This window comes from Acipenser ruthenus, chromosome 4 (assembly GCF_902713425.1).
Source record: "Acipenser ruthenus chromosome 4, fAciRut3.2 maternal haplotype, whole genome shotgun sequence".
In the NCBI taxonomy this organism is placed as follows: domain Eukaryota; kingdom Metazoa; phylum Chordata; class Actinopteri; order Acipenseriformes; family Acipenseridae; genus Acipenser; species Acipenser ruthenus.
The window spans coordinates 10826407-10839523 of NC_081192.1; the positions used below are offsets into that span (position 1 = coordinate 10826407).

Genomic DNA, 13117 nt, shown 5'->3' on the forward strand with positions numbered 1-13117 from the left:
TGCAAGGGTCTACAGTAAACCTTATTGTTTAATAACATACTGCTTCCTAAAGTAAGAAGCCAAAGGAAGCTAGTTAAGCGCCATTTGATTGCCGTTTCGAACATGTAACACCAATATAACATGTGTTTATATGATCGCCGTCAACGTTAGCTTTTTATTCTTGAGATTAGCCAACATGCAATTCAAGGCCGACAGGGATCTCAGGTCATATGCTAAGAGTTAAATTGATGTGAAGAATAAGTAAATGCAATTTATAAAAACATTCATGGTTATATGCTATTTATTGCTCAAAATATTGTATTATATAGAAGATATCTATTTGTATGTTATTTTCTTATATTAAATTACTTATTTACAATATGTCACATCGATGGTAAACAGTATTTGCTTCCCTTTTGAACATAAATCATCCATCATATGATGTCTGCATCAATGCCGAGTGGCAATGCAGAGAGATATGTATTTATTTGTTTGTTCTGGTTACTGTTATTACAGGATTATAAGGAACTTCTGTATGTGCCTACACTAGTTTATTTTACATATTAAATACATTTGATTATAATTATTATATATGTGGCAAAGTGGTTCGCAGGGTAAGAGACAGACAGTGATAATCCAATCAGAAAATAGATTATATTTATAATCCAGATCTGGTGACCAAAACAATAATCCCAGGCAATACACAGCAATGAGGTAGGTAGGTTGGTAGATATCACATGTGGGTAAAAATAGACAGGCAAGCCATCATAAATGAACACACAGTAATTACTTAAGTGTAGAGACATAAAATATAAAGCAAATTAAAAATAAAATGACCCAGTGCTCCAGATAAGTGGCGTACTTGGCGTTTTACACATTGAAAAAATATGAATTATGTATGATATTTAAATTTTTATATGTAGAGAATACCCATAGTAAATCCCTGCACATCTTAAGTTTGCATGTTATCAAGCTTCTTGGACTTTGGCGGTTCCCGGCATGTCGATGATCAATTGTTAATATAGTGCAAGCGACAGCTAGAGAACGGATCATAGAAATGCCGGGACTGCTAAATGTAACCTGCCTGAGAATTGCCAGAAACATAACCAATAAAAAAAAAAAAGGGACTGGATTATTAATCTTTAGGATTTCTCAGCACCGTCGTACTCCCCCCTCAACCTAATTTACCAATTGACCTATCTGTCAACCAAATTTTTGGAAGGTAAATCTACAGAAATACAATATTCTGTATTTGGAGAGAGTCAGGATGCTTTATATTGCTATAGCAAGGCGATCAATAAAGGATACAATATTATTGCTTCTTTATTTGCATTAGTGCAGTAACGGTAGAGATTTCAAAATATATTTATGGACATTTTGTTTTTTAAATTTTTGGGGGATCATGTCTGTCGATCACATATTAATTGTATAAAACCTCAGCCGCAAAAATCATATACAATCTCTGCTTAACTCAATCAGATTGTAAATACAGGGTTTGTACAGTTTTTCTGAGTTTTACATCATTTTCTATGTTAATAACTAATAACCAACTGTAAAACTTTTTTGCATTAACAGTTTGTTTAACTGTATAACAACAAAAATCTAAACTATACTCACTTTTGTAGATAAGCTCTGGACCAGTAACCTTTCTTATTCAGTAACACAAGTCAGTTTTGGTACCTATAGGTGAGTGTTTCATTCTAAAAACAGTACAACAATTCAGTGTTTTGATCAATGTCAGAAGCAATGGTCAAAGAATTGTGTCAATCACAGACACCTAACTTTGTTAAACAGTAGGAGGGCAAACTGAAGGACTAACTGCTGAGCGTAGAGAAGCAAATGTTTATTTATTTATTTTTTACAATTAAGAAGCTTTAAGAAACCAATCAAGCCTTGCTGTTGTGAAGTTACGGTTTCATTGCCAACCTACAAAATTGGGCAGATGTTTCAGCATAAAATGTACAATATGTACTTACTGAACATGCATTAAATGCAAATACATGCACGTCTCTGCACAGTGTTACACCTAGAATTCCCACATGTAGCTTATTAAAGGAAAGTGTTAAACAAACAAAGAAAAGCAAGTACTGTTCTTTAGAAGGTAATTATTCCCCAAGTAAGGCCGTTCAAAATATTTGCCATGTCAAAAGCACTGTTTTACTATATAAAAAAAGACTTCACTCTGAAGCAAATGCAAAGACTTTTTATTTACTTTTTTTTGAATAAACAATTTCAACAGTATAAACTTAGTAGCAGGAAGGACCAGTCAAGAGTTGTTTCTTGTTTTACACCATTAAAATGGTCTTATTGCTCTAAGAAATGGTGTCTTTGCCTTTGTGCTTGCTTCCAAATATGGTCCATTGAGTTAGAGGGCAAAACAATAAATGTAAAACAATTATGTAACAAGTCATTTGTGGCTAGTTTTAAAATATCTTTATTTTTTACTTTAATATTCGAGCAAGTTTTACACTCGCTTCAGATCGGGTACATTATTTATATCTTTAACCAGGATTGACAGTGCGCAGAATGGCAGGGAGAGTATAAGCAAACAGTTTAATTACCTTACGATTCAGGGGCGTGCCTTTAAATTATGATTAAACTATTGTCATTATTTATACACAAATAAGCTTACTTCACTTAAAAAAATGTCTAAAGAAAATCCCTACTTGGTTTGCTTAAATGAGTAGTACACAACAAGCTTCAATATGAAGCTGAAAATTAATTTATAGAAGGACAAGTTTTTAATGAAAAAATTCTAAAGTAAAAACAGGATTTTGTTATTTTGCAATACCACTGCTTCAGATTATTACCAGTGGTTAATAGCAGTAACATTTTATTTAGAGTTGTTGTTGAACTTAAACCTGTTCAGGGCCCCGCAGCACCACAAACCTACTAGGGTCCTTATTTAAAAAAAAATACATAAATAACCATCCAGTGTTCGCGCTAGGCCGCGCCATTGCGCCAATGCCCCTCTGAAATAAAAAATGTCCCGCTGAATTTCTCTTATCGCGCCTGTATGTCCCCCTTCCCAGAAGAAACACAATACCAATACGAAGTAAATTAATGCATTTTGTATTAACATGACATGTCTGGCGACAGGCTAATCTTTTTAACTTGTTTGTTTACACTTGCATTTTCATAATTAAACTCCCGTGCTTTTATTCTGCAGTCCAGTAGAATGCACTCACACCCTCCTTGGTTACAGTCAGTTTCACAGTAAAGCCTGGACGACAACATCAGGCTTGTTAACAACATGGCCCGGCGCAAATATAACCTTGTATCCCTGTTACAACACCCGACCATTACTTCTGGAAGAATAGCTTCGGCAGTGACTGTTGAAATGTAGGCTATTATATTTGTGCTTAAAAATACTGTGAAATTCATCCGCTGTTAACTCTATTTGCTAGACAAAATATCTGTCTGATGTTTGGAGATATGGAGTGATCTAGCAAGTGAATGGGAGAAATCTGAACTTATGCGTACTGCAATACAGTTAATAGATGAAGTGCAGCAGATTTGTGAAACGAAAACCGCATCGATAAAAAAAAAAGTAGCCTATGGTTACGTTATTAAATATGCGAAATGTGTCTTTTCTATGACAAAATATGTTAAAATTCAGTCCCAAAATAATTCAGTATGTGTTAAGCACAAACTGTCTCTTGGCCATTTCTCCAGTAGACCTATAAGGACATGATTAAAAAAAGAAAAAGAAAAAAATTATATACTTCTTGCACTGAGATAACCCCAATGGAATCGGAATAAAAGAAATTATTATTAAAACCAACGAAATCCATATTGTTTATTTGACATTTTATTTTTAGTGTTCTGTGTAACACGGGCCATCGTTTAACCTTGAAAAAAATTCAATACAGTACCTGAAGCAGATACGCGTTTATCATATCAACAACATCAACGTGTGTTGTAAAATAAAGCAAAAATTGCTTTGAAAACTGTTCAAAATATTTACTTGGGGGCTAAGAATGAAAAATGTCAAAAAAAAGCCATTATTGATATGGCAATTGTCAAAATAAAGTGGCAGCTGGAAGATAAGAATTTACAAGTCAGCACAATGGCATTTAAATACGACTATTAAACTGTATCTGTTGGTAATGTGGTTTCTTCTAATGCAGCGGTTTTCAAACTGGAGTACGCAAGAAAAAATTCTGAAATGGCAGACAACGCATTTTACTTAGTACCACTTCCCAATCTACTGCAAACTTTTATTATGTAATCAACGTTTAATCGTTAACACCAGACTGCTGTGTTGTAACAGAGCGTTCAGTGCACACATGGCTAATTTACACATTAAATATGTACGTTATAAATAAACCCTGTTTAAATGTCATATAAACAGTTGGGCTTTTACTACAGTCTGTCTTTGGGATAAAAAAAAAATACATATTTTAAAAAACTAAAAGCCTAGTCTTTAACTCATTTTATTTCCTGTGTGCGTTCATGCCTGCAAGTCGAATTATTATTTTTTTATTTCAATGACCCGATTAAAGTTTACTGTAATTTAAGTACTATTGGTTCATTTCAAAATTCATAATGTATGGCAAATCAGTAACCTTAGTACTGCCACGTGGTCTAATTTGACAAGCCGTGTGAGAGAGTTTTTAGCTTTCAATCCAGTGAACAAATACGGATTGTTGGCTCAATACTAGTACATTACTAGCAAAGGGCGATCAAGACGAAATACCGTCAGATTAAAAACGCCCAAAATGTCTTGCGACTGAAGCTCTGTCCAATTTCCCTGCCATCATTAGTGATTTATGTGGTAACAAGCAGGGACATCCATCACACTGATACTAGGTAAGCGTTTTATTGTTTTTTTAATTAGCATCAGTACTGTACTTTTTAGTCACCAAGAATTAAAAAATGCCAATATGTTTTTGTAATGAGGTCAGATGTAGAGAGCCATGGATAATGAACTTTTCTTTGTCACCTTTTCTGTAATTTTATTATCAATAAAAATACATGATTTGCCATTTGCTATCATGGAATAGTCCTGTGTCATTTCTGAGTGACTGAGTTTAGCAGAGGCTTTGTTGGTTTTAATTGATTTGTAATTACAATAAAATGATGTTGATGTTTCCAACAACTAGAAACCTGTTTGAGGGACTATTTTTATCCAAAAGTAAATATAATATATATTTTTTCCATTATAATACTGTAACTTTTATAATTGTATCCATCACACACTCCAAGGCTTGTGCGTTTTGTTGTATCATGTTATTGTACAAATCTTTTTTTCTGTTTTAATTTTATAATGCCTGTATCTCAGATGGGGGTACGCGGTGGACTACTTTTTTTGGAAAGGGGTATGCAGTTTAAAAATATTGAAAACCCCTGTTCTAGTGTGATCTGGTACAATTAATCTACTCTACTCGGTGACACACCAGCGTCACTGTGACACATTAACCAATATTTTCCCCAACAATGACGGTGAGTATTTTAGAGACACCTTGGTTGTATCTACAACTTTACAGTTTTATTTTTCAAAAGGTCAGTAAACTCTGCTGGCATATTTAAAAACAAACAAAAATAAGAAATGGTGGTTGGTTCTGAATTATCAAACATATTGACCCCCTCACTGAAGAAAATGTCCCCCTAAAATTTAGAGTGGGGGCCACATTGACCCTCAGTCTGTAAATCCTGGAGCAAACACTGAACCATCTGAATATAATTTCTTTAACAGGGAACGTTAGCTGTTGCAAATAGTGCAGAGCGGACAATGGGGGGGGGGGGGGGGGGGGGTATTTATTTATTTATTTTTAATGTTGGACTTATGGCGTCTCATGAATGACTTTCCTTTTTTTTTTTTTTTTTTTTTTTTTTTTACATTTTAAACCGTTTATAGGCAAAACCATAACAACATAGAATAGTAGTGTGTTTACACTGAGCAAAAAAAGTAGAATGGCATAATATATAGTTTGCCTTCCCTGTGCTCTATGGGTTAGGTGCCTATGATCTGAATGAAGTTACAGTTCAAACAGGAACAAATATACTAAAAGGTCACAAGTCATCAAATACACATGAAAACAAACAGATTTTTTGGCATGTCTACACAAATCATAGGAATGGACCTGGGAGAGGCCATTTTTTACCGAATCCCCTCTACAGACTGAGCACTTTCACCCCTGCATTACAGTTCAAATGTAAGGCTGTAGTTAATGCATATGCCATAAGTTTGCATTAAAGTATGTATTGTATTTATTGGAAGTACTCATGACTTCAAAGTAATGTTGCATTTTACTCACCCAAAATACATTTTGCTCACATAGTGTCTAAATTGGAGAGTAAATTAGTCAATGACCCAAAACCTTATCTGGAGAGCTGTCCTTTAGAAACTTAACATAACACTTTACTCATCTCATCAATATTCCATTCCCAGCTGCTACACTTAATGTGCCAAATGCAGGCTTTAAGATACTATCCCTGCCTTAAGGGAGTAGCATATAGATGAGTGCTAGGACTGACATGCTATTTCCATGTTCGGATATCCATTCAAAATTCAGACAAGTAATAGCTGATCTATTTTTTCTAATCTTGCTTTTTGTGCGTTTAACATGTCATGGCAATAGAAAGAAAACAATGAGTTGTTATGACTGTGTTATTATATACTGTCATTTTAAAGGCTTCAGAGTTGCTAAGGCGTCAAGAATGCCCTTACCAAGTTTCCCAACATAAAACTGTAGTCAGGGAAACACATTTTAAAAAGAATACCACTAATAATGAATACAATTAAACCAAATAAATCACTGAATCACCTGCCAGCATCGGTCTCCTTGAAAATCCCATCCTGATTAGGACACAGCTCACAGCTGGGTGTAACTCCATTTTTACATGCATCGCAGAACCAGGGTTCAGTGGAGTTTTCTGAAGCTGAACTCATGATGGAATCACTCTCTCCATCAACACCATAGCAACCTAAAAAAATATTTTAAATAGTTTAAATATTAGCATGTGTATACATTATTGCTGTTACAAAGAAGACCAAGGATTCTCTTTAAATGATCACTGATTCATTATATATATATATATATATATATATATATATATATATATATATATATATATATATATATATATATATATATATATATACACATATATAATGTATGTATATGAATCAGTGGTTGGAAATCCTGGTCTGTGATTGTTTAAAACCTCATCAGAGCAAATATAGATTGAACTATTGCCCTGACTACCTTACACCACCGGGCAACAGTCTCTGACTGTCATGTGATTGGTTCACATCCATGTCAGTTCTGCCTCTTTTCAAAGGAATACCCTTCCCCCCCTGCACAATTTAATCCATCAATTTATGTATATTTAAATTATCCATCTCCAGTATCTATCATAAATTACAATAAATGAAGAGTCCCAGAAAATAGCACTAATATTTTCAAGAAGACTTAAGGGCACACCTACAGTATCTGCTATGTGGCAATGAAATGGATATTAAATGGTTAGCTGTAGTCAGTGCAGAATACAGCAAAAAGTCACAGAGCAAAGATGAAAAATGTTCAACAAGATTAATAACTTTGTATCTCGTTTAATTTATGGTAAATGGACCCAAGGGCACTCGCTGTCAAGTGCACTATGAAGGGGCTAGTGTCAAACACTATATGAGATGTACCAGGCATTTTTCTTCAGACACACTGCAATCAATATGTCAGCAGTGCTAGCATCACAGTTGGGGGTGTGCTGGTATTAACAAGCCAGTTACAAGATCTTGGCACAAATGCATTCACCCATTGTGACACATTAGCCCATGAAAAAGGGTTTAAAAAACAGTACGACTTCTATACATCTGCAAAAGGCAACATTTTGTGAAGTAATTACACTGTGATAAATTTAATGAGCAGTTGCCTTGCATGGTACCAGTTATATTGTTCTAAACCACCTGTTTAACTTACTTCCCCAAGAAAGGAAAAGTGACACACTTTAATTCCCTAAAGCACCCATAACAAATGTTTGTTGACAGGGCTATTTTTTTGCCAAAACATTTTTTTCAGGATGCTTTTTGGGGATTTGTATAATTTTAAAGGGCATAATTCATTCATATGCATACTGTACATTAATGATGCAGTGCATATATCTACAAAATATATAATAGCACATTAAATGTGTACAATAAAATCGCAGACCAAGTGCCTGTATTATTTGTATAGCCTATAGCAGGGCTCTTCAACTGGTGGCCCGCGGGCCACATCCGGACCGCAAGGGACAACCAAGTGGGCCGCCGACAGTCAGCAAAAATTATAAAAAAATAATTAAAATAAAAAACAAAAATAGTAACATCTTAAATCAATTTGGGATTTAGACGCGTTTTATTTTTGTAACCGGCAAAGCAGCGCGCCCATCACACTCCCCCCCCCCCCCCCTTCCAGTCACTAGCCACTCAGCACCACTCACGCAAGCCAGTTCCACTGAGCTCCGCTTGCGTACTCTGCGGCAATTTTAGTTTTTTACTCGTTGCTATTAAAAGTTTTTTTTTTTTTTCTGTTATGTAAAACATGTCTCTCTCTACTCTAGCTAGTTAAAAGAGAAAACAATGATGAAAATCATAGATTCAACAATGAGTGGATCAATAAATACTTATTTATTTTACCAACTGTACAGAACGCAAAGTCAATGTGTTTATTGTGAAATGAATGCATGTCAGTAGTTAAGGAATACAATATGAAAAGCCATTTTGAAACCAAACACAGAGCTTTTGGAAATACGTATCCAGAGGGCTCAGCAGTTAGAAACTCAAAATTAGAGGAGCTAATCTCTTCCTACAGACGTGCTTGTGCAACTCTTGTGCGATCTTGCACTCATCGGTTGTTTTCTGAGATTCATTAAAAAGTATACCATACAAACGGAGCAGGATTCAGATCAGGACTCATAGAAGGCCACTTCAGAATAGTCCAATGTTTTGTTCTTATCCATTCTTGGGTGCTTTTAGCTGTGTGTTTTGGGTCATTATCCTGTTGGAGGACCCATGACCTGCGACTGAGACAGAGCTTTCTGACACTGGGCAGTACGTTTCGCTCCAGAATGCCTTGATAGTCTTGAGATTTCATTGTGCCCTGCACAGATTCAAGGCACCCTGTGCCAGGCGCAGCAAAGCAGCCCCCAAAACATAACCGAGCCTCCTCCATGTTTCACTGTAGTTACGGTGTTCTTTTCTTTGAAAGCTTCATTTTTTCGTCTGTGAACATAGAGCTGATGTGACTTGCCAAAAAGCTCCAGTTTTGACTCATCTGTCCAAAGGACATTCTCCCAGAAGGATTGTGGCTTGTCAATATGCATTTTAGCAAATTCCAATCTGGCTTTTTTATGTTTTTCTTTCAAAAGTGGAGTCCTCCTGGGTCTTCTTCCATGGAGCCCACTTTCGCTCAAAAAGTGACGGATGGTGCGATCAGAAACTGACGTACCTTCACCTTGGAGTTCAGCTTGTATCTCTTTGGCAGTTATCCTTGGTTCTTTTTCTACCATTCGCACTATCCTTTTGTTCAATCTGGGGTCGATTTTCCTCTTGCGGCCGTGCCCAGGGAGGTTGGCTACAGTTCCATGGACCTTAAACTTCTTAATAATATTTGCAACTGTTGACACAGGAACATCAAGCTGCTTGGAGATGGTCTTGCAGCCTTTACCTTTACCATGCTTGTCTATTATTTTCTTTCTGATCTCCTCAGACAACTCTCTCCTTTGCTTTCTCTGGTCCATGTTCAGTGTGGTGCACACAATGATACCAAACAGCACAGTGACTACTTTTCTCCATTTAAATAGGCTGAATGACTGATTACAAGATTGGAGACATGTGTGATACTAATTAAAGAAACTAATTAGTTTGAAATATCACTATAATCCAATTATTTATTATCTTTTCTAAGGGGTACCAACAAATGTGTCCAGGCCATTTTAGAATATCTTTGTAGAATAAGCAATAATTCATCTCTTTTCACAGCTTCTTTGCTTTATTCTAAGACCTACCAAAGGCATGCAAGTATACATGATAAAATAGCTTTTAATTTCATCACTTGTCAGGAAGAATGAAGCATTATTTCAATGAGCTGTAAGGGTACCAACAAATTTGAGCACGTCTGTATATATATATATATATATATATATATATATATATATATATATATATATATACACAGTGTATGTGGTTTTATACGGCACTGTATATATGCCTACAATACATCTTGCATTGAGAAAACACCACTGGAATCGGAATAAAGGAAATTATTATGTTATACAGTTCACGTGCAGCATGGTTTTGGTAAGTAGCATTTTCAAAACCATATCATTATGTGCAGTATTAAAATAAGTTAAAAACATAGCAAATCCACAAAACCAACGAAATACTTATTGTATATTTGACATTTTATTTGTAGTGTTCTGTGTAACACGGGCCAATTGTTTAACCTGAAGCAGATATACGCGTTTATTAACAACACCAACGTGTGTTGTAAAAATAAAGCAACAATTGTTTTGAAAACTGTCCAAAATATTTACTTGGTGGCTAAGAATGAAAAATGTCAAGATAAAAATGCCGTTTTTTATATGGAAATTGTCAAAAAAAAAAAAGGGCAAGCTGGAAGAATTTACCAGTCAGGACAACAGCATTTAAATACGACTACTATTAAACTGTATCTGTTGGTAATGTGGTTTCTTCTAGCAGTTTTCAAACTGGGGTACACGTACCCCTGGGGGTACTCGAGAAAAATTCTGAAATGGCAGACAACGCATTTTATTTAGTACCACTTGCCAATCTATTACAAACTTTTGTCATGTAAGCTACGTTTAATCGCTAACACCAGACTGACGAGCTGTGACAGAGCGTTCAGTGCACACACGACTAATTTACATATCAAATATGTACATTTTAAATAAGCCCTGTTGTTTAAATGTAATATAAACAGTTGGGTGGTTACTGCAGTCTGTGTAGGATACAAAAAAGACATTTTAAAAAACTAAACGTCTAGTCTTTAACTCATTTTATTTCCTGTGTGCGTTCATGCCTGCAGTCGATATGTATTTGTTTCAATGACCCGATTAAAGTTTATTGTAACTTAAGTACTATTGGTTCATTTCAAAATACACAATGTATGGCCAGTCAAAAACCGCTGTATTGTCATGCGGTCTAGTTTGACATGCCGTTACGTCTGGTGTGACAGTTAAGAGTTTTTAGCTTTCAATTCAGTGGAAAAATGTGGATTGTTTGCTCAGTACTAGTACATTACTAGCAAAGGGCGATCAAGACGAAATACCATCAAAGATTAAAAACGCCAAAAATGTCTTGCGACTGAAGCTCTCTCCAATTTCCCTGCCATCATCAGTGATTTGTGTGGTAACAAGCAGGGACATCCATCACACTGTTACTAGGTAAGTGTTTTATTATTATTTTTTAATTAGCATCAGTACTGTACGTTTTAGTCACCAATAATTTAAAAATGCCAGTAATATGTTTTCGTATTGAGGTCAGCTGTAGAGATGCGTGGATAGTGAACTTTTCTTTGCCTTCTTTTCTATAACTTTATCATCAATATAAATACATGATTGTGGTAAACGTGTGCGCGATTTAAAAAAACAAAACTGTTAGCCAATACTGTAAAATGTCGCAGAAGAAAATCCACTCGTTTTTTCAGCAAGAGTGAAATAGAACAAACAGAACAACAAGTTGTAGAAGATGAAGACTTGGATTCGGAACACCAGAAAAAAAACGAACAAACAACGCTCAAAAGCATCAGATAAAAGAAAAAGAAAAAGAAATCAAGCAGCAAAGTTTCAGCCTTATTGCAAAACTCTGTTTCCATGGGTTGTATATAATATTCTAACACTCTTTTTTTCTTTTTCTTGTAAAAAGACATACATGGTATAAGTAATTCATAATGCATTCTGTGTCTGTGTAGCTTTTCAGGGCAAATCTGGTTCTTGAGTTTTAATGTTCTAAAACTTTCATTCTGCGCTCTCTTTTATTAAAGCATGTGTAAAAGCTTCATAAATGAATTGTGTGTCTCTCAGTTTATTGTTTTAGTTTAATGTGTCGCTTACTTTTCAGTATGTTCTTTTGTTGTCAGCGTTGACATGTACCTCAATGCAGCAGTATTTGCAGCGCTATGTTACCTCTGCCTCATCTGACACACTTCTGCTATTTTTGCTTTTTGTATACTTCGAAACATTCATTTTCTTTTGAATATTCATAAACTGATTTACGTCTTCTCCCCATTCCTCATTCACTAAAAATATTATATTTTTGTGCAAGTATTTCAATTTGGCTTTTGATCAAGCTAGTAGTTCCTACGGCCAGCAATTGCCACAATAATCAGACTTTAATTGGCCAACATAATCAGGTGATAATGTGTTTGTGAAATGACAGAGAACTGTGAAAGGGACTTGCCTCCATGTATTGAAGCTTGATTATATCAGTCTTCTGACATTTCTATTGTTTCAATGAGCCTCCTGTAATATGCCTGTATAGAAACACATATTTCTGTTAAAATGTCTGTTTATTTACAATGTTTTGTAATGTTGTCCTTGCATTATAATATTTAAGTTGTTTTTTTAATAAGCCGGTCAAATTGACTGCTCATGGTTGTTCTAGGTATGTGTATAAGCACGGCCGTTCTAGTATTATATTGCATTCAAATTAATTTGCTTGGTTCGCGTGCAGCTTCATCCAGACCACAGTTCTATTGGTTTGACACTGCACTTTCCAAACGCACTCGGTTCTCTTGCTGATTACTAGTGCGGAAGTTCTCTCTGAAAAAAACTTTGTTCCATACTTTACATGATGTGGTTGTGCTGTTGTCCATGTTCTTCTGGTTTATTTGCTGCACACAACATCAAATCATTGCCGAAAAAACATCACATGCCGAAATCATGATTATGAAAACAGTGTACATATTGTACATTCAACCAACTGCTATTTAGCTATTATTGATAACAATACTGCCATTACCAATACTACTACTAATAATAATAATAATAATAATAATAATAATAATAATAATAATAAGATAACAGCTTGTTGTGAATGTTGTGTGGGTGAGTGTGGTGGGATTCAGATGCAACAGAAGATGGTTTACTAAACTCAGGCAAAGCAGAGCAAATGCAATAGTAACTTGTCTGTACAGAT

General features: G+C 35.2%; 1 protein-coding gene across 4 annotated transcripts in view; it reads right to left on the minus strand.

Annotated features, from left to right (window-relative positions):
• The window catches only part of phf14 (PHD finger protein 14), a 141893-nt gene that overhangs the window by 105891 nt on the left and 22885 nt on the right, over positions 1-13117 (minus strand). For all 4 annotated transcript variants that reach the window (XM_034920598.2, XM_033998851.3, XM_059021997.1 and 1 more), the window contains exon 5: positions 6750-6909. In XM_034920598.2, coding sequence (XP_034776489.1) covers positions 6750-6909 — 160 coding nt within the window. The remainder of the gene's footprint in view (positions 1-6749; positions 6910-13117) is intronic.